This window comes from Aedes albopictus, chromosome 2 (assembly GCF_035046485.1).
Source record: "Aedes albopictus strain Foshan chromosome 2, AalbF5, whole genome shotgun sequence".
Lineage (NCBI taxonomy): Eukaryota > Metazoa > Arthropoda > Insecta > Diptera > Culicidae > Aedes > Aedes albopictus.
Window position 1 is genome coordinate 250,041,530 of NC_085137.1, and position 23,662 is coordinate 250,065,191.

The window sequence follows — 23,662 nt, forward strand, 5'->3', positions numbered from 1 at the left end:
ATTTATATGTATTGTTTTTATACGAATACAATATTTTTTCAAAGCTGTTCAATAACTGATCGGCCTCCCAAAATAACGAATAACATTTATTATACTTTTTATGTTAATTTTGTAGTCACAACTATTATTATGTCAACTCATTCTTGAGTAATAAATACAAAATAAACCCAATAAATAATAATAGTTTACTCGTTCTAAAGTAATAAATACTTTCTATCTAAAAGGCATTGTACAGCCAATGCCCCATATCAGCAAACATTATTTCCAAAGGTAACGATTGATTCAAACCTCATTAGTCCTCCTCTTGGAGCCACCATCAGCACAGCAGCCATCAGCAGCCCAGGATGCAAAGTAGCAACATCCATAAAGTATCACGTATCAGTTTCTTCTTTCTCGAATGGTCAGTTGGGGAAATCTGCAAACTGAAGTGGTCTGTGCCGCCGACAGGTCCCCGGGCTATTTTACTATTGATAGAAAATGTTTACAGCTTCTCAACGATATTACCCCATCTTCCGGGGCTTGGTCAGCAACCAAGTGGGGACGACGACGACGACGACTCGTTTGCTAATGAATCGTGTGCATCTCTGCTTTGGCTGCCGGTCGATGGGACCGATGATGGCGCTCCTGTTATGCGGGCACCACCTTAACAACGTCCAAATGGATGATGTATGCAGGGCGGTGTCTTTCTTCGACCAGATGGATGGACGGACATGCACTCAAATACTGATTACGGCGATGACGACGCATGGCCCCATACGAAGAAGAAGCATTAGATTATTGATCGATGGCACAAAGTATGTGATAATTTGAATAATTGATGATGTGCATAATAAATGCAAATTAGTGTAAGATATTTGATCTTTGCGCCATGCCTGCTGGAGCTCCAGAAGGACGAAGGTAGCCTCATCTCAGTCAGTGGCAAGTGCCCCGGTGTGTTGTTTGCTTTGATCGTGGGGCGGAAGAAATGACCACATTATTCTGTGAGGAGCACACAGTTCGGTCCAATCATCGCCAGGTGAAACTCCCGGGAGAGTTAAGCGCAGTCGGTAGAGCATGCCACTTGATTGCTTCAAAAGGTAGTTAAATTGCAATTACTTCCATGTCAATAGTTGATTAGGTTTCGGTTAAATTGGTGTACTCGATGAAATTATGGATGTTTCTCTCTCTCGCTGCTCGAATTGGCACGTGTTGGACTTGTTCAAACCGTTGAAATGAGAGAAACGTCTAACATTCAATGAACATTCTATTCGATTCTCTGTCTTTATCTCCGTATTGTAAACTTCCGTTATTGGACTCTACCTCTTAGAGGGGGGTCTAACTTTGTCAGAAGCAGGCGGCCCAAAAATGCTGAGCGGATACCCTGACCAGTCCGCTATGATCTCCTCGACTAAGGATCCCGTCTAAACAGTATAGAAAATCAGGACATTTGGTTTAATTTCTCGAAAATGAATAAATCTCATCGGATTTGTTAAGAAATATTGACCAAAATCAGTCCAAAATCAGGACATGTCCTGCTGAATCAGGACGGAAAGGGAAACATGGGCAAGCTAGATTTCAACGCTGTGAGATCACAGGAGAATACGCTCGACCCTGGAGCAGGGATGTAAAATATCACGGAATTTCTTTAAAAAAAATCATGATATTTTAGTGTTTCTACCATTTTATGAGAAAATTTCCATCCGAGTGCATCAGCAATCTGTAATGTTGATTAGTTATGGAAACTTAAACATGTCACCGAAAAAAAAATCGTCCCCTTAATGCTAGAACTAGGTAACTCTAAAATCATAGTTTCGAGAAAAACGACTGTTAATTTTTCATGCAGTTCTTCCAAAGGTATGGAGCCTTGAAAATAATATTTTTTTAGCATTGATTGCTTATTCAGCTTCTACTCTTTCTGCTACAAGAAAAAGTTTTAAAGTATTTTGGTTTAAACCTTTGATAAAAACAATAAATGGTTAAAAAAAATTGTCGAGTTACCTAGTCATAGCACTCGAAATGCAACATAAATAATGGAGGAGATGTTCAGAGATACTTAGTTTTTACCACTATTGATATCATTCTTTTCAGTTTGATCTTAATGTATAATGCAGCGTACCATTGAAAAGAAATGTGTTTTGGCTTATAGCATATTGACAAATTTGCACTTTGCATCAAAAATATTCATGTTTATTCATTAACCCTTAAAATGACAGTCCAAAAATTTTCAAAAAGCAAGTTCTCAGCGATTTTTTTAAGCTTTTATGCTGAAATTTTGTATACATCAAGGGGAATAGTTGTACTGAAGTCGTATTGATGGATATCCCCTTACACTCTCCCCCTTTTGGTGGGGTGTCGAAATTGGTGGCTTTTTTCGAATTTTTCGGAAATGTTCTGTGAAATTATTAACACTCATGATTTTTGTCATTGAAAAAAGGTTACGGAGATCCTTGATGTCCGATTTACCTCGGTGACCATATCCAATAAACCTAGAATTTCCCAATTCGTTAGGGAATTTATATCATATGCTCTGTAAGCGCCTGAATGTAATCCATGCTATATATTCAAGGGACAATTATGCAGAATACTCATAGAGCCGCAAGACATAAGCAGGCAGTTGTTTACGGTTTGTTTGAATGTTCTAGTTAGAATATGGCGCTGTCCATAAACTACGTAGACTTTTTTTCAGCCATCTCAGACCCCCCTCCCCCCTCGTAGACTTTTGTTCATACAAAATTTTCGAAATTTGTATGGAGCGTAGACTTTTGCCAGACCCCCCCCCCCGTCCCCCCTTAAAGTCTACGTAGTTTATGGACAGGACCTATCCAAAATATCCTGGAGTTAAGACTTACATGGTCAACAGGATCTACCGCAGCTCCAATTCAATATAACTTTGCGGATTTTTACCGCTAAATAAGGGCGGGATTATGAAGATGTTGTTAATTAGTTTAAATTTTCACCTATATGGTTTCGCATTATGCGATTTACACAGTGTATTCTGTGTATTCTCGAATTTGGCGTTTTCCAATCGATACCGATCTGGTTTTATTGCTGCTGTTCTATGTTGTGCTGTTGTTGCGAAGAGTTTAATCTTGCCTAGTTTGGGTAGTGGCAGCAACAATCAATCTTTGCAGACTTATGTAAAATGTTTCAGCCCAAGTGGCCTTGGTCCAAGAACCTTACCTTCGTAAGGGGAATTTCTATCTAGGAAACCTTGTGAACCCGGTGTTTACTACTTTCAGTAAACATGAAATGACAAACTCACGTGTCATGCCTCGAGCCTGTGTGCCTGTCAACAACGCAATAGTTGTTACACTCAGTTCTGAACTAACCACCAGAGATGTATGTGCTATCACAATTGATGTATCTGTTGGAAACCTCAACAGGAAATACGTCTATTGTTCGGTTTATTTACCGCATGTAAACCATCCCCTACGAATGCTTTCAAACAAGTCATCACATACTGTACTTCAAAATTGTTGGCAGTGATGCTAATGCTCACTATATCATTTGGGGTAGCTCAGACATTAACTTGAGAGGCTCCAGTTTGATGGAGTACTTAAGTAGTACAGATCTTGCATTACTTAACATAGTCAACCGCCCAACCTTCATGGCATCTGCTAGAGAGGAAGTGTTAGACATAACGCTTTGCTCTAGTAGAATTAGTCACGAGTTGACCAATTGGCATGTGTCAGATGAAGAATCTTTATCTGACCATCGCTACATCTTTTTTGAACATTTAAATGTTACTTCGCAAACATTGCGTTTCAGGAATCCCCGGTCAACAAACTGGGATCTTTTTACTGATTTGGTTGCAGTCAAATTTCATGGACACTCCAAGTGATTTAGATGATGTCTTTGATACTACAGGGTGCGGCAGGAAAAAATGTGAAAAGTTCAAGTTCGCTAAATATGGGATATATATGACTACTTTTTCATGACAGTGTATCAGTCAATGTCTATATTCTAGCACTGAAAAATAAAAATGAACATATTTGATGTTTAACATGTGATAATGTAGGGCTAATAAGCGGATATCAATAAACTGCGCGCCCAATGGTCATTAAACAAAATAACTATAACAGTAGGAAAATTAGCTCAAATTCGATGAACAACCAGATCACACTGATACAGAGCCATGTAGTTTCACATACCAGATGGAATAAGTACATATATTTGATGATTTTGTAGAGAAAATCAAAAATTTTGTTTTATCAGATGCGAAATTTAGCGACCTGTGTGATTTTCTGCGGTTTTAAAATTCTGGTTGTCTTCATCTTCAGGCGCCGCCCTGTAAAGGTTAGTGACCAAAATGGGAATTTTTTTAATTAACTTTTCAGAAAACTAGCCTATTATAGATCATGGGACGTTGAAACATAGATTGGTTAATGTCAAATGGACGAAAATGAGGTTTGAAGTTGAAAAACACTTTCGCATTTTTTCCTGCCGCATACTGTACAACGGCCTTCATCATAGAAGCTTTTGAAGAATCTTGCCCTCTGCGGTCTGTGAAGACCACAAGAGGAACCCCTTGATGGAACTCTGATCTGGCGAAGCTCAGGAAACAATGTAGAAAGAGTTGGAACAGACGACGTTCGGCCGGATCGGAGGCTTTCAGCTCGGATATTACTGTGAAGTTTATTCCGAAAGTGGGTCGTGCGTCGTATGAAGAAGCAAAGAGTTTCAGACCTATCAGTTTGACCTCTTTTCTTCTGAAATGCTTAGAACGCATTGTGGATCATCACATCCATAATGTTCATCTGGCCAACGTGCCTCTTCATGTGAACCAACATGCCTACCAATATGGACTTAGTCCATTGTGACTGTTTTACACAAAGTTGTTTACGATATCGAGAAAGCATACGCTAAAAAGCAATCTTGTTTGGGTGTTTTCTTAGATATCGAAAGTGATATTGATAGCGTTCTTTTTGATGTCATATTGGAAGCCGCACGGGATCATGGTATATCTCCAATGATTTCCAATTAGATTCACCAAATGCTCAAAAACCGACATCTCTTCTCGACATTGCGTCTATCAGGGATTAGGAAATTGAGTGTTTGTGGATGCCCCAAAGGGGGAGTCTTGTCACCGCTTTTGTGGAATCTCGTAGCAGATACGCTATTGAGGCAACTCAATAATAGTGGTTTTCCTTCTTATGGTTTTGCCGTCGACTACCAAGCATTTTTAGTTGGTATGTGTATTACCACCCTTTTCGACCTGATGCAAAGCGCAATTCAGGGTTGGTGTCGCCAATATGGCCTTTCGGTTAATCCGAGTAAAACATCTATTGTTCTTTTTGCGGAAAGGCGAAACCGTAATGGTGTTCGACCTTTGCGTCTCTTTGATTCTGAAATCGATGTGACTGAACGTGAACAGGTAAAGTACGTTGGAGTCATTCTTGATTCTAAGCTTGCATTATTGCATTCTAAGCTTTCCTGGACACCTCACATTGAGTTCAGAATCAAGAAAGCTTGTATGGTCTTCGGGTAATGCCGGCGATCCTTTGGTACAACTTGGGGTCTAAAACCCAAGTATATCAAATGGATCTACACAACTGTTGTTTGGTCAATATTGGCTTATGGATGTCTTGTGTGGTGGCAAAAGGGCGAAATGAGAACGGTCCAATCAAAGTTAGGCCATCTCCAAAGGATGTGCTTAATGGCGATGTCTGGAGCGTTCTCTTCAACTCCCACGGCAGCGCTCGAAGTTCTCTTTGACGTTGCTCCACTACACATTCATCTCAAACAAGAAGCACTTTCTTGCACTTACTGTCTACGGGTACTCGGTCTACTAGAGGAAACTCCTGTGAACTGCACATCAACACACACCTTGTTGTTTCCACTTTTGGTGAATTGGGGCAAAATTGTCCTTGTTCCAAGTGATCTTACAATTGCTTGTAATTTTCCATATAGGAAATTTTCCATGAAATTCCCTTCCCAAGAAGAGTGGACATCTGGTTATCTGGAAAGAAGTATTTCAGACGGCATCGTATGTTACACTGATGGCTCCCTTCTCGAAGGTCGAGCAGGTGCTGGTGTATATTCTCGTGAGCTAAGGCTGTATCAGTTTTACTCACTTGTTAGACACTGCACCGTTTTTCAGGCCAAAATCTTTGCTCTTATGTACGGAGTGCAATCAGCACTTCAGCAACACGTAATGGGCAAAGTAATATACTTCTGTTCAGATAGCCAGGCTGCTATTAAAGCACTTGCTTCGGCCAACTCCAGGTCGAAGATAGTTATCGCTTGTCGAACTCAAATCGAGGAGCTGAATTCAACAAACGCTGTTCACCTTCTATGGGTACCTAGTCATTCTTCCATCGCTGGAAATGAATTGGCTGATGAGTTAGCTCGCTCTGGAGCATCACATGACTTCATTGGCCCTGAGCCAGCTATTCCGATATCGAAGTGTTGGGTAAAGCTTCAGATTCACACCTGGGCTGCTACTCAACACAGACAATACTGGAATAGTTTGGAGTCATGTCGTCAAACCAAATTGTATTGTACTGGCGAAGACTGGCGCTCGAGCCTAGCTATTTAGCACTGTAGTTGGAGGAAATGCCAATGCAGAACCCGTAGCTTCCGGGAAGGTAAGCCCAGCTCCCTGGGTTAGTGGGTTGGTGTCAGGCCCTGCGAGCCAGCCGTAAAAAAGACTAGCACCGGAAAATCAACAAGAGAAGAATGCGAACCGATACCAATGGCGACGACCACAGCGACGAAAAGGGACTTGCGATTGGAAGCTCGGTACGTGGAACTGCAGATCTCTCAACTTCATCGGGAGCTCCCGCATACTCGCCGATATACTGAAGGACCGCGGGTTCGGAATCGTAGCGCTGCAGGAGGTGTGTTGGACAGGATCTATGGTGCGAACGTTTAGAGGTAATCATACCATCTACCAGAGTTGCGGCAACACACGTGAGCTGGGAACAGCTTTTATAGTGATGGGCGACATGCAGAGGCGCGTGATCGGTTGGTGGCCGATCGACGAAAGAATGTGCAGGTTGAGAATCAAGGGCCGATTCTTCAACATTAGCATAATAAACGTGCACAGCCCTCACTCCGGAAGCACTGATGATGACAAAGACGCATTTTACGCGCAGCTCGAACGCGAGTACGACCGCTGCCCAAACCACGACGTCAAGATCATCATAGGGGATCTAAACGCTCAGGTATGCCAGGAGGAGGAATTCAGACCGACGATTGGAAAGTTCAGCGCCCACCAGCTGACGAACGAAAATGGCCTACGCCTCATCGATTTCGCCGCCTCCAAGAACATGGCCATTCGTAGCACCTTCTTCCAGCACAGCCTCCCGTATCGTTACACCTGGAGATCACCACAACAAACGGAATCGCAAATCGACCACGTTCTGATTGATGGACGGCACTTCTCCGACATTATCGACGTCAGGACCTATCGTGGCGCTAATATCGACTCCGATCACTACCTGGTGATGGTTAAACTGCGCCCAAAACTCTCCGTTATTAACAACGTACATTACCGGCGGCCGCCCCGGTACGATCTAGAGCGACTGAAGCAACCGGATGTCGCCACCGCATACGCGCAGAATCTCGAGGCAGTGTTGCCGGACGAGGGTGTGCTCGATGTGGCCCCTCTAGAGGACTGCTGGAGTACAGTGAAAGCAGCCATCAACAACGCAGCCGAGAGCACAATCGGGTACGTAGAACGGAGTCGACGAAACGATTGGTTCGACGAGGAGTGCAGAGCGGTTCTGGAGGAGAAGGATGCAGCGCGGGCGGTAATGCTGCAGCATGGAACCCGACAGAATGTGGAGCGATACAGACAGAAGCGGAAGCAGCAGACCCGTCTCTTCCGGGAGAAAAAGCGCCGCCTGGAAGAAGCGGAGTGCGAGGAAATGGAACTGCTGTGCCGTTCACAGGAAACACGCAAGTTCTACCAGAAGCTCAACGCATCCCGCAAAGGCTACGTGCCGCAAGCCGAAATATGCAGGGATAAGGAAGGGAGCCTCCTGACGGACAAACGTGAGGTGATCGAAAGGTGGAAGCAGCACTTCGACGAGCACCTGAATGGCGAAGAGAATGTAGGCACGGAGGACCAAGGCAGCGGAGGAAATGACTATGTTGGTGCAGCAGAGGACGGGAACGAACCAACTCCCACGATGAGGGAAGTTAAGGATGCCATCCACCAGCTCAAAAACAACAAAGCGGCTGGTAAGGACGGTATCGCAGCAGAACTCATCAAGATGGGCCCGGAAAAGTTGGCCACCTGTCTGTACCAGTTAGTAGTCAAGATCTGGGAAACCGAACAGCTACCGGAGGAGTGGAAGGAAGGGATAATCTGTCCCATCCACAGGAAAGGCGACAAGTTAATGTGTGAGAACTTTCGAGCGATCACCGTTTTGAATGCCGCCTACAAAGTGCTATCCCAGATCATCTTCCGTCGTCTTTCACCTAAAGTAAATGAGTTCGTGGGAAGTTACCAAGCCGGTTTCATCGACGGCCGGTCGACAACGGACCAGATCTTCACCGTACGGCAAATCCTCCAGAAATGCCGTGAATACCAGGTCCCAACGCACCACCTGTTCATCGACTTCAAAGCGGCATACGACAGTATCGACCGCACAGAGCTATGGAAAATTATGGACGAGAACAGCTTTCCCGGGAAGCTGACTAGACTGATAAGAGCAACGATGGACGGTGTGCAGAACAGCGTAAGGATTTCGGGTGAGCTATCCAGTTCATTTGAATCTCGACGGGGACCACGACAAGGTGATGGACTTTCCTGCCTACTATTCAACATCGCCCTGGAAGGTGTTATGCGACGAGCCGGGCTCAACAGCCGGGGTACGATCTTCACGAAATCCAGCCAATTTGTCTGTTTTGCGGATGACATGGATATTATTGCCAGAACATTTGGAACGGTGGCAGAACTGTACACCCGCCTGAAACGTGAAGCAGCAAAGGTCGGACTGGTGGTGAATGCGGCTAAGACAAAGTACATGCTGGCAGGTGGGACTGAGCGAGACAGGACAAGCCTTGGCAGCAATGTTACGATAGACGGGGATACTTTCGAGGTGGTAGAAGAATTCGTCTCGGCTAACGGCTGACAATAACGTGAGCCGTGAAATACGAAGGCGCATCATCAGTGGAAGTCGTGCCTACTATGGGCTCCAGAAGAAACTGCGGTCAAAAAAGATTCACCCCCGCACCAAATGTACCATGTACAAGACGTTAATAAGACCGGTGGTTCTCTACGGACACGAGACATGGACGATGCTCGAGGAGGACCTGCAAGCACTCGGAGTTTTCGAGCGACGGGTGCTAAGGACGATCTTCGGCGGTGTGCAGGAGAACGGTGTGTGGCGGAGAAGAATGAACCACGAGCTCGCTGCACTTTACGGCGAACCCAGCATCCAGAAGGTGGCCAAAGCCGGAAGGATACGGTGGGCAGGGCATGTTGCAAGAATGCCGGACAACAACCCTGCAAAGCTGGTGTTTGCAACTGATCCGGTTGGCACAAGAAGGCGTGGAGCGCAGAGAGCACGATTGGCGGACCAGGTGGAGCGTGATCTGGCGAGTGTTGGGCGTGACCGAGGATGGAGAGCTGCAGCTGCAAATCGAGTATTATGGCGGCAAATTGTTGATTCAGTATTATCATGAATTTGATGTGAACTAAATAAATGAAATGAATTGTACTGAGCCATCTCCAAGGGTGGCGAAGTATCTTACAAATCTATCAAAGCCGAATTGCAGCATTCTGGTCAAAGCATTGACTGGCCATTGCCGACTCAGCTATCACATGGCAAATATTCAGCAAGCTGATTCATTTGCATGTGATAGCTGTGAATCCGATTATGGAACTTCGTATCATTTGATATGTAACTGTCCAGTTTTTGCGCAATTGCGTTTCCGAGTATTCGGTAAACACTTATTAAGTGAAACTGACTTCAGAAACCTGACTCTTCAGGATATTCTGTTGTTCTTAACCCGCTGTGGTAAAGAGCTGTAGGCACTCTCTCGCTTTATGCGTTATTACAGTGGCCTTTTCAGGGCGCTGTTTGAACCCATTGTGGTACGCTTATGCGTTAGTATCCTCTTCCAGGGTACTATTCCTATTTCCCTACCTGTCCTTATCCTCATCCCTATCCTTATTTCCTTCCTTTTCCCTCAGGTAGATGATGAAATAGGCTATTATTTTGGCGATGGCACAAATGACCCAAATGGAGGATAACGTGCCTCTGGAGCCGGCCTTCTGATACCTGATACCTGATAGGATATCCAAAATATCCTGGAGTCAAGACTTATATGGTGAACAGGATCTACCGCAGCTCCAATTCAATATAACTATGCGGATTTTTACCGTTATGTTCAGAATCTACGTCAATCAGCATCCGACCTACGTTTGCAGTTATTGTCCTTTAATATCCATGATGCGCCACAACCTTACAAGAAGCCCTTCTTCGGTTGTCAAATATTGATAGGTTTGCTACATGTCCATAAGATCAGGACTTACAAGTTCAACGAAATTTTCCATAATTACCATGCAATCTACACTTGCGGTTTACGGGTATGAGAAAATCTTTTTAGGAGGTTGTATGGCATTGTAAGGTGTGCAAAATGTCCTAGACTTCAGGGCTTTCAAGTTCTTCAGAATCTATCTCAATTGCCATTCAATCTACGTTTGCAGTTATTGTCCTGTAATATCAATGGTGCTCCCCAACCCAACGACAAAAGCCTTTTTTCGGTAGTCAAATATTTTCGAAAACCGCGAAGTGATCCGACTGCTGTGAAAAAAGTTATACCCTAGGCCAGCGGTTTTCAGATCGTGCGCCGCGGTGCACTTGGTGCACCGCGAAGCCATGGCAAGTGCACCGCAGCATGCATATTTAAGTTTAACTATAAGTTTTGCATATTTAAGTTTAACTATAAATTCATTACCTATTTCATGAAAAAATAATTCGACTTAATTAGAACAACTGAACTATTGTAAGGTGCTTGAGAGGGATTGAGAGTAATAGGGTATCGCGCCACTTGGGCGGTGGCTTCTATATTCGTCTGTTTTCCACTATAACTCAGTAAATTTTGAACCAATTGACTTGAAATGTTGTACACGGGTTGATACTATACCTGTCTCACCACATTCCAAAAGTTGTGTCAATTGGTTCAAATTTGACTGAGTTATAGTGGAAAACAGACGAATATAGAAGCCACCGCCCAAGTGGCGCGATTCCCTATTTCCATTATTCTAATCATTATTAATCATGGAACAAGTCTGCCAAAACTTTCGCAATAAATATCATATTTTTCCAAGAACTCGTAATGAATGTTTCCTACAAGGCATCTGCAATGTATCTCCAATGAATGCACTTAAAAAATCTCAGAAGAAATCTTACTAATATTTCTGTGGCTTTGCTTAACACCAGAGAAGGAATCTATCACTGATCTCGAAATCAGGTGAACACACAACTCCTTCTGAATTGACAAGAGTGCCTGGAAGGAACTTATCAAAAACATATGCCAAAGTTCTAAAAATAAAGCTGTGTCTTGCTAAACATTTTTCAGAAATCCAGTAAAAGTCTTGGAGAAACGTCTATCAAATATTTTCTAGTGGCGATTTCCTAACCTCAAACCTACCTGTCCAACGAACGTAAATTCTTGAATTTTGTTATCAAATTGGCTCGTACTTTGTAGAAAATCACTAAGGTTGTCGTTTCCGTCCCTTTTCAATTTGATTCGGATTCAAAATTCTCCACAAATTCCAGTTTTAGAGTCGTTGAAGAGAAAAAAGTGAGGTTACGAGACGCTACTGCTAGAAATAATTCACTAGTCTTGGAAGGACTTCACCGAAGTTCTTAAAAAACAAAACACCACTAATTCAGCTCAAGATTTCATTCATCATTTATAAAGATCTTGTCTGAAAGTTTCCAGATACATTCTGAGCAAGAAATACTATAAGTCGAATAACTCAGGCCAAACATGTCTAAAGGTCCTATCTGCAGGAGAGAAGCTCTCTTTGGTTTCCCTCTCTTTCGTTAATATTTCAGCTGTTTATTTGTATTATGATTGTCTCCTTGCATTGAACGATGGTCAAAACAATCGTCTTTTGATTTGTACTGCAAAAGTAGTTGAAAAGTGTACCAGTACATTGCAATAATTGAAAGAGAAAGTGAACAAAGAGAGCTTCTCAAATACAGATAGAACCTATTGAAATATTTGGCCTGAAACTGTGTCACTTCACTATGCTCCGATAAGTGATGTAAAAACGTAAGACAGTGTCATAATTGATGGGAGAAAAACTAATGTCGAGTGTATGCACCTTTGAATTGCTATGAAAAATTCGACAGTTTTTTTTACGAATTTGGAATTGTTTTTTTTTTAACAATGATGAACATGTGTACCGCGGAGCGATTTATTTCCAAAAAGTGCACCGCGAGCTGAAATGTCTGAAAACCCTTGCCCTAGGCAAAGTGAGGCAAAGTATTGAGATTTCATTATTGATATTATTCCTTTACATGTATTGGAAAAACAACAATAAAGTTTATCCTTACTTTACCTAGGGTATAACTTTTTTCACAGACGTTGAATCACTTTGCGGTCTTCGACAAAGTTGTTTGGCATATAGCCACCTACAATAATACCAAAGGGTTTGATTATTGAACGATTATAGCGCCACCTAGCGGCAAAATTCGAAAACTTAAACCTTCTGCATACATTTGGCCAAGTTTTCCCATACAAACTTCAAGCGTTTTGAGCGCCCCCTTAGGCTTAATTGATTTTGCTCAAATTTTGAACGTAGCTTCTGGGAGTCCAAATCAACTGATTTAGGAAGTAAGACTTGGCATTTTTCGAAATTTTTGTTTTTCATATAATTGTGGGCCACCTTATCCATGGTTCTCCGCAATCTAATGAGAAGTCCTTTGACGGTTGTCAGAAATTGTGAGGTTTGCAAAAATCCTGATGCTTGAGGCTTTCAGGGTCTATAAATTCTACCATAATTGACATCTAATTTACGCTTGCGGCTTATCCGGTATATTGCAATCAGAAGCAAGTAATTTTATGATTTGCAGACATGGTAAGATTTGCAAAATTTCCTCAATTGCAATGTTAGTTGATAGAAATCATACTACAAACGTGTCTGCAATTTGTTAGAATGTGATCCTTTGAACTGCTAGAAGCAAACATTTGCAAATAGCTTTGGTCATCGAAAACTTAAAATTACCTTAAACAAATCAACGTTGTACCGATCACACAGATTAATTCAGTTTCAAAGGATTCCTCATTGATCAACATCAACAACAACGACGACAACGCCAAGGATATCGAAGAAAAAATAAAGCATTCTCGAAACCGAAACTCACTTTGCGTCACATGGTTCCGCTCGCCTTTGTTGGCAGTTTGCACTTCGTCCCGCTGCAGCGGATATTCGATGGAATTTTCCTGCGAGATTGAATTTCCGTTCGCCTCTTCGTCGGAGAAGTTGCCAATCACGGGACCTGGGGAGAGAGAGAGCGTGCAGAGAAAGAACGTAAAAAGTTTATTAGTTTCCCCTCAGTTGGTGGATGTGTGTGTGTGCGAATGTTTGTGTGATCATCATCGTTCGTTTAGTTTATAGTTCGTTTTAGAATGCATCCAGGTATGTGCAACGACGACGGATATTTTCTTCCTAGTCTGTAGTCTCTGAGTGTAGCTGCGCTTTTGTATATACACGGCGGCGATGGATGCCTTTGCTGCACACTTCCTGTGGTCGTTACTAATTGCATTTATCCCAGCTGCGGGAGAAAACATGTTCACAATTTTGCCCGTGAGTTATGACCGGAGCAGAACTTCCTTTTTGCTTTTGCTCAGATGTGCTAGATCGGCAGTTGCCCGAGTAGAAAGGAATCACAAAGGTGGAACAATTTTTCCCTAAGCAACCATGGCGGTAATGCATGATTATAAACGGACACGGAAATTTCAGAGGGTTTTGGGGGAGTATCTTGAGGGATTTTGGAGGATTTCAATGGCGTTTCAGATAGTTACAAGGGGGATTCCGAAGAATTTCAGGAACAGTTTCCAGGTAGTTTCAAAGAGAGTTCAAACAATTTCAAGATTTATCAGATTTCAGTGTCTCCAGTTAGCCTAAGTGGTTAAGGTTATGGATCGCCAAACCGGAGATGGCGGGTTCGATTCCCGTTCCGATCGAAGAAATTTTCTCCCTGGGAATAGTGTATCACTGTGATTGCCCAAAAATATACTAATTCATACAGTAATGGCAGGCAAAGTAAGCCCGTCAATTAAAAACTGTGGAAGTACACAAAGAACACTAAGTTGAAGAGAGGCAGGCCAAGCTCCAGTGAGAAAGTAGAGCCATAAATAATAATAATACGAGGAAGAGATTTCAAGGGACTTTCAAGGCCGGTTGTAGACTAATTTCATGGGGTTTAGGGCTTAAAGGGATATCAGAAAGTTTTACTAGGCTTTCAGTGAGATTCCAGTTGGGTTTCAGAAGAGTTTTTATCAAAGATTTTGATGGGGTTTCTAGGGGTTTATGATGCTATAGTAAGTTTTAGGGAAATCCCAGGTTGTTTCTAGAAGATTTCAAGCGTATTTTGAGTACGCTAATTTAGGTTTTTATTGGGACTTGGTAGGTTTCAGAGGATTTTATGAGAGCCTTTCAACGAACGTACACTACGCCAGCGAACTGTTCCCAACGTGATGCGATAGTAAAGTTTAAAATGTTAAGAGTGGACTCGTCATGTTGTTAGACGTAATATCAGCAAAATTATTGTCATGACAAACTTCAATAGACCGATTTCTCAGGATTGGCATTTCCCGCATCAGCTGTATCGCTGTTATTTTTATCCACTCGGGTTAGAGAGCGTGCGCGCGACTTGAAAGTGCGAAAAACGCTGCGGTCGGTCCCCGTTAATTATTTAAACCATCGAAACGTTCAACACATCATCGAACCGCTCCTCCGGGTACAGGAAAGAACGTGTGTGGCAAAGCTGCCTAGTGCCTTCGCGAGCTGATTTGTATGCAGACTGAAAATGTTTGTTTTCCATTATGGCTAATTTTTTTGTGTTAAACAGTACTTGTTTTTGCGCATACTGTCTAATGGCAAAGATTGCACTCGAGAATGGATTAATCTCCAGTTTTTCATTCTACTGGTCTAGAGCATTTGTCACTTGTTTATTGTAAAACATTCTCTCTAATATGAAGTCTTCGAAAACCGTGCCAAACGGCAGCGCCATGCATAGCGCATCCAGCCGATATTAATTGCTCTGGTCTATTCCTCCGGGAGGACAACATCACGCCGAATGCCAACCAGCTAGCACACATGTGCCAATTTGCGGTTGAGTTTTGAAGAAAGAATGGCGTCCTCTGTGATGTGACAGTTTGCCATAATTTACGGTGTTTAATTTATTCGCTCGCTGAGCGCATCCGAATGCGTGTATGTAAACGGAGAATGTTTTATGGGATGATTTACGGTTCATTTGAATGATAGAGAAGAGTACAGGGAGTCATGGTTCTATGAGAATGAGTGCCTTATTTTTGTATTGTAAGAATTGAAACATATTCAATTCAATTCGCTTTATTTTAGAGACTTTCAGCCTTGGGCTGGTTCATCTCTAATTGAAACATACAATTTTAAATTTGATTAACTTTTTTACTAAGTTTTGATCATGCTCGATCTCATATCTCAAAACCATTCAGTTTTCCGACATCGTTTTCAGATGAATAATTTTCAGCGATGAAGTTCTCCCAGAGGGCCCATCTTTAAGTGGCTTATTGAAATGCAAATGACTGCAATGCTACCACCTATCACGAATCAGAGCTGATGCTCTTGATAGTTTAAAACGAACTTAAGACGAACCGTACCTACACAAATTGGTCCGTCTCATTATCCTGCTTTGCAGGGCGGGCACACCGACCAACAATCAGGCAGTGGCGCACAGTGACACTGATTATGATTTTGGTGGTCAAATGTTACAGAGTGATACATTGTTTATGTTGTCATACGTTTATGTACAGAAAAAGGAAGGACTTTTACCTTAATTGTGCACCATGGTAGACTGGAAAATTGGGAGCCAATCAGCCATTGAACATAAAAAGATAATACGAGCTGAGACTAATAACAATACCCCAATGATGAAACATGACTTGTGATGAGAAGCTTGGTACGCGGAACTGCCAATTTCTCAACTTCATTGGGAGCACCCACAGACTCGCCGATCTGCATTCAACGTCGTCCTCCAACCCTCTCAAGAATTGCATGCATGTTTATGTTGTCCATGACCATGTGACATGATAAAGGCACAACATATTTTTTTCTAAGCCATGGCGTCAGTTATGTCAAGCTTTTTCCTGTGTAGAGATTAAGTATCACATAAAACACAATCCTTCGCTTAGGTGGTAAAAGGGGATGATGGTCGGACTGGCTGAGTGTTTGTTTAGAACAGCCTTACCATTCGGGGGTTGTTCCTAGTAAACTTCCCGGTTGTTTTAAACTTACTTACTTACGCGATGGGCTCAATTCGAAGCTGTGAGTCTACAGCGAATAGAGCAAACGCCGATATAGAAGCTTCGTGCTAAGCCAATCCTAGCCTCCCCCCCCCCTCTTCTTGGCGTAACGTCCTCACTGGGACAAAGCCTGCTTCTCAGCTTAGTGTTCTATGAGCACTTCCACAGTTATTAACTGAGAGCTTCCTCTGCCAATGACCATTTTGCATGTGTATATCGTGTGGCAGGCACGAAGATACTCTATGCCCAAGGAAGTCAAGGAAATTTCCTTCACGAAAAGATCCTGGACCGACCGGGAATCGAACCCGTCACCCTCAGCATGGTCATGCTGAATACCCGTGTGTTTACCGCCTCGGCTATATGGGCCCTAGCCAACCCTAGCCTGCCGTGTTATATTAGCTATATCCATCTCATTAAATACTTGGGATATTCCGTAGTTCACGTGATGTCGCCAAATGCCGTCCTCCAGTTTACCGCTGAGTATTGTTCGCAGCATTCGTTACATTCGAAAACTCCAAAGGCGCTCCGATCATGGCTCTCCGATGAACTCCACGGTTCATGTCCGCATGAAGCGACCGGGAGAATCAGAGTCTTGTACAACGCGAGTCCTGTATTTGTTCGCAGCCTACGGGACTTCAGCTATTTTTGCTGGCCGGAAAAGGCTCGATTCGCAGCCGCAAATGGTCATCTCACCTCGCGGGTATGGGTAGCATCACACGTCACTTGAGTACCAAGATAAACAAATTCGTCTACAACATTAAACTTTTCACCACCTTTCGAGAGAGCATCGCCCTACTTCAGTGCGTCTTAAGGCTTCTTTCGGCATCATCAGCATCGGCAGCCATGTTGGATATGCGGCTCGAAATTTCAAAGTGATGATTCTCTGCAACCAAAGCGAATATTCGTATGAAAAAGTATCACTCTATTAGCTCACTCGCAGTGATTACGATGATTCTTTTTCTGCTGTGTTGCTGCAGAATTGACAGTTTTTTATCACTTCAAAAACGCGAGGCAAACAAACAATCATTGAAAAGCAAAAGGTCAATGCAGGGCCGGATTTAAGGGGGGGCAGGGGGGCCATGGCCCCGGGCCCCCACATTTCAGGGGCCCCCACAAAATGTTACTTCAAATGGGAAGCGAAAAAAAGTAGTACTAGAAACATCTTGATTTAAGTACTTCTACTCTCAAGATGTGTGTGAAATATTGTTTGAATTAAAAAGAAGCAGATATCTGCCTTTAAATAAAATTTCAAAATTTTCCAGAAAGTGGTTAAGATTTTTAAGGTTTGAATTGATCACTCTTGTGAATTACACAAGTTATTTTACCGAAATACATGAGAAAATCTTCACCTAAATTCTGAATGAAATCTTAAACGCTATGGAAGATAAAATCGAAAAGATCTGCTGAAAATTCGTGTTTATCTCTGTCGAAAATTATTGGTGTTATTTTTTTTTTAATTTCCTACATAATTCTTTGAAGATTTACAAGTGGTTCTATCAGAATAAAGAAAAGTTTTTAGTATTGTAGAGTTTGATTGTGCTTACCAAACTTATAAATTACATATTCAAATTGAACCACAGAATTGTTAAAATATTTCTTTTAATGAACTAGCAAGAACTTTAGGTCGGATTTAGGTGGAGATCTGGTCCGATTTTGTTTCAATATGATTAAATCCATGACGAAATTTTCTTCCCGACTTGAATGTGTAATTTAAGGCGAACTCTTAACAAATCCATAGGATCCTTATGGAAATTGCAGTAGATATTTGTGGAGAAATTCTTGAAAGATTCTGAAATATTTAAAGTTTTCCAAACATTTTTTGTTTAAATTGGCTAAAAATTCGTCCGCCAGACTGCCAGAGATTATTATGAAATTTTACTTATAACTCTATTTAAAGTGAAACAGAAATTCCATCAGGAACTCATTATAGATTTGCTATGAAAATTTTTCAGCAGCTTTTAGAAGAATTTCCGCTAAAAATATCACTATATTTTTTGCTTTTTAAAGTTTCACAAGGAATTCTTAACAAATATTCTGCGCGTTCACCAGAAACTCCTCTCGAAGTCGTGTTTGTTTATGCTTAAGTTCCACAAAAAAAAAATAAACCTGGTAATCGATCAGCAACTCTATAGATTTCATCAATGATTCCGCAAGAAATTCTGTTTGGAGGGTTTGCAATAACTGTCCCAAAGATAGCGTTATAAATTTTATCTTAAATTTATCGAAAATGCTTCCTATAATATGATTTTTAATTTTTTTTAATGGACTTTCTCATGAATTTCGACTTGATCAATGGAATCTAATACCCCGGACAGATATGTGATACGAGTGTGATACACGTACAACGGTACTCACTGTCAAGAAAATTCTAACAAGACTGACTTAAACGGAGAGAATTATCAGTGTGGCACTCATTTCAAGCGCAAATTTACAGTGATTCCTGTATCACATGTGTGTCATAAGTATAATACTATGAACACTCTCAGATAAAGCGTTATTTACTTGATAACATTTCTTTTACAATCGTCTTCAGACTAGATTTTCATATCTGGATCTCTGTTATGCTTAGTTTACAGTGGATGCCTTTTTTTTAGTTACGCTTATTAAGCTATATTATAATTTCTTCAATAACAACCCTAATTTTTGGAAGAATTTTCCATATTTTTTTGGATTTTTCTACAATGAAAAAAAAAATATCTTCTAAAAAGAGGGCCCCCACAACACTGCGGCCCCGGGCCCCCATATTTGTAAATCCGGCCCTGGGTCAATGATTCGTTTGAAAGCTTCGTGATGCATTATGACACCTTAAGTTTCGAAACAAAATTTCATCAGCAACCCGTACACTTGATTTCAATTCGTCCAGCGTCTGACAACTCGGCTTATGAGCACGTCATGAGACGCCATGGAGAAATGAGCGAAAACGGAGAGCTGTTTGCAGAGTTTTGTGGCAACAATGACATGGTGATTGGGGGATGGCTCTTTCCTCATCGACCAGTGCACAAAGTGACATGGGTTTCCAGTGATGGCGTCACGGAAAATCAAATCGACTATATCTGCATCAGCCGATGGAGACGGAGTCTTCTTGATTTGTGGAACAAATGTAGCGCTGACATTGCGTCCAACCATCATCTCCTAATCTGCGAGATCTGACTCCGCATTGCACAGTGGCTGATTTCGTCATTTTAGCGCGCTTAATTAATAACTTTTAAACTATGACGTTTAGCATCATGGTGTCTTCGAGAAAGTTTTTCGCTATAATAAGGAGCTTCTTTTGAACTATTGTAAGAAATGATCAATCCCCCTAAAAGTGAGATAGAAAAGTTATTTTTTGCATTTTTCAAGATACAAGGTTGGTGTCTTCACAAAAATTGTAGATAATGTTATTTGGAGCAACTTTGTCAAAGACGCCAAGTTTGTAATTCCGTTACTTTTCAAGATACGTTACGTTTTTTATCATCAGCCCCTTGAAAAGGGTTTTTGCGCAATAACTTTCGAAGGATTGATCCTACATTTTTCTGATGTTCTACAAAGTTATAGATAATGGTAAAACACATAACTTTGCCGAACACGACATCCTGCTAATTTCAAAAATAAAATAGTTATTACGGTTTTTGTAGTTTTTTGGGGCATATTTCAAGCATATATAAACTAGCTATAGGCAATTATATGCAAATTTCCTTTTACGCATGTAAATATACAAGTAATTGCCTCTCTTAGAATGCCAAAACCATCAAACTGTAAGAGACTGTAAGATGGTTTTTGTACAGAAACTTTCAACCATCTATGCTACTTTTATATGGGATTTATCCGTATCTTCACCATTTTTTTTTGAGAGTTCATTCCAGCTTGCATTTGTATTGTTATTGTAAGTGTGTGAATATATAGAAAGGATTGTGGTGCATTCTGCAACATTCATGAAGTACGTTACATGAAAACTTACTATCTACTTCTATTTTCTGACTAACTGGCAGTGCTGCACGTAGTCCACGAAAAGAACGCATAAAGTGTTACTTTTTTTGTCAGATCACGATTAAACAGCACCTTACTGTAAAGTACAATAAGATTTATAATTAGCTATAACTATTGTAGACATGTACTAGAGGGAGCCTTCACAAAATATGTCACGCGCAAGTTTAGAATTTGAGAAAAAAAAAATGGGACTTCATTCGCTCTTTTCGTGGACTACATGCAGCACTGTGAGTTAGTAAGAAAATATAAATAGATGATAAGTTTTCGTGTAACGTACTTCATGAATGCTCCAGAATGCATCACAATCCATTCTATATATTCACACACACGTACAATAACAATAAAAATGCAAGCTGCCATGAACTGTCCAATAAATATGTTGAAGATATGAATAAATCCCATATAAAAGTAACATAGATGGTTGAAAGTTTCTGTACAAAAACCATCTTACAGTTTCTTACAGTTTGATGCTTTTGGCTTTCTCAGAGAGGCAATTACTTGTAAATTCACATGCTTGAAAGGAAATTTGCATATAATTGCCTATAGCTAGGTTATATATGCTTGAAATATGGCCCGAAAAACTATAAAAACCGTTATAACTATTTTATTTTTGAAATTAGAAGGATGTCGTGTTCGGCGAAGTTATGTGTTTTACCATTATCTATAACTTTGTAGAACATCAGAAAAATGTAGAATCAATCCTTCGAAAGTTATTGCGCAAAAACCCTTTTCAAGGGGCTGATGATAAAAAACGTAACGTATCTTAAAAAGTAACGGAGTTACAAACTTGGCGTCTTTGACAAAGTTGCTCCAAATAACATTATCTACAACTTTTGTGAAGACACCAACCTTGTATCTTAAAAAATGCAAAAACTAAATTTTCTATCTCACTTTTAGGGGGATTGATCATATTTTACTATAGTTCAAAAGAAGCTCCTTATTATAGCGAAAAACTTTCTCGAAGACACCATGACGCTAAACATCATAGTTAAAAAGTTATTAATTAAGCGCGCTAAAATGACGAAATCAGCCACTGTGCATTGCAAGGATCCATCGACAGGAGAAGAAAATCGGGCGCCAGTTCAACACACGCCGACTGGAAGACTCTGCGGTGAAAAGGTGCTTCGTCGAGGAGCTAGAGAACCGTGCTGCGGATATTCCAGAAGGTGGAAGCGTAGAAGATCGATGGAGCGCCCTCAAGAACGCCTTCATCGCCACCGGCGAGAATAATTTGGGTGAGCTACGCACCCGGAGAAAGCAGTGGAACACAGATGATTCCTGGAGAAAGATACCCAGACAAGATGTTGCATAAGATGATAAAGTGGAGGCCATATGCGTGCATGTATCCATTTAGGCGCATGTAAAATGTACGCATATCGCCTCCACTTCAACATCTTATTTAACATCTTATACGATCTCTGGTTGTCTGAGTAGAGGAGCGTAGGAACGCCAAAGCCGCGATAGCGAGCGAAAACACGAGGAGCCAGAGCCGTAGCCCATCAGTGCTAGTCGGCTCTCGAGAAGGAAGTGAAACGCTCATGTAGACGGGACAAAACAGCGTGGACGGACTCCCTAGCCGACGAAGGCGAGAAAGCCGCAAACACCGACGACATCCGTTTCCTCTAATACCATGTCTCACGTCGCCTTAGTGGGACCAAGATGAATGCAATGATGCTCGTGACACGTTTGGACAGTTACTGACCGACCCGGCTGACCAGTTGAAACGCTGGTTTAAGCACTTTGAATACTTTTATCAAGTGCCAGCCACGCCATCAACACCTCATGCTCCATGATCCGCCAAGGGATCGACGCATTACCCGTGTCAACACCGAAGCTCCATCAGTTCAGGAGATAGAAACGGTCATATGTAGCATGAAATCGAACAGAGCCCTGGTGGTCGATCGCATATCAGCCGGGATGCTCAAAGGTGATCCCATAGTAGCTGCACAACTGCTGTGCTGAATCAATTATTCTGCAACATATGGGAAACCGCGACATTTCTGGCCGACTGGATGAAATTCAAGTACTTCATTTGCCACAGAAGAGTCACGGCGGTGCAGGTTTTTGTTGCGCAGAAGTCATTATTTCTTACTTTCAACAAATAAATACTTACTTGCTAGAAGTGAGTCACAGTGACTTTTGTGCAACATTAACCTGCGCCGCCGTGACTCTTCTGTGACAAGTGTGCTACTTGGGAAGGCGTCCTAATAAAGGTACCCAAAAAGAGTGACCTGAACTGCATGCGATAATTGGCGGGGTATCATGTTACTAGAAATCCTCTACATAGAGATGAGCGAAAGTTACATACGTCGATTCGGCAACGCTGTTTGTTTTGTTTACAACAGCTGCCAACACTTGCTACAAAGCTAGATGTTCAAACTTTGTGGTTCAAGTTGTTTTGTTTACATTTTCTAATTATGGAAGAATTTTTTTTCAAAATTTTGTTGAAATAGCGGAGCAATCGAAGAAATCTGAAATTTATTGCAAAAGTGTTACGCTAATTCATATCGGCAGAAGTGAAGCAAGAAGCAGCAATGGAAGTTTTTTCGACAAATGCAGCAACAAAAGTGTCGTCATAACAAGCCCGTGCACAAGGGGGGGGGGGTTTTGGGGGTTAAACCCTCCCCATTACCGACGCTTCATACACTAGGCGCCCCTCCGCCTTTTGCCGAAATTGGGAAAAACCCCTCCCTTGGCGCCACTTCTGTGCACGGGCCTGCGTCATAAGCATGAGTTTTTGAAAGCAGAATTAATAAATTTTTATCTTTTTACTAAACATACATATGTCGCCAATTTCTCGATATTAAAAATAAATAATTTTAATTTATTTAGTTCCGATGCAACGCAGCAGAGGCAGACCCTAGCAGAGGCAGCAGGTAGTAGTGGTGCGATCAACCCCTTCGCAAGAAGCGGATTGATGAGGTCTCCAACAATAAGAAGCGAGGAGTCAGGTGCTGGAAGCTGCTTACGCAGCTCAAGCGTGGGAGCTCCTGTCCACTCCACGGCAAGCCAGCCGGCGGAGGTTATGGACGGAGCATGGTTGCTGAGGGCCATCAGCCAAGTAGCAGGAAAAGGACGGCCCGCATTAGAGGTAGCTGAGCAGCAGCTTGGCAAAATTATCGACTTTGCGACAACTAAGTCGAATATAAGCAAGGACCTGGAAACGGCCTTGCTTCGGCTTAGAGCGTCTGTCGATGAGGCCAAGCAGGAGCACGCGGTCGCGTTGCTGGCTGCAGCA

General features: G+C 41.9%; 1 protein-coding gene across 2 annotated transcripts in view; it reads right to left on the reverse strand.

The window, feature by feature from the left end:
* The window catches only part of LOC109427861 (discoidin domain-containing receptor 2), a 961,146-nt gene that overhangs the window by 153,808 nt on the left and 783,676 nt on the right, over positions 1 to 23,662 (reverse strand). For both annotated transcript variants that reach the window (XM_062851500.1, XM_062851499.1), the window contains exon 9: positions 13,314 to 13,448. In XM_062851500.1, coding sequence (XP_062707484.1) covers positions 13,314 to 13,448 — 135 coding nt within the window. The remainder of the gene's footprint in view (positions 1 to 13,313; positions 13,449 to 23,662) is intronic.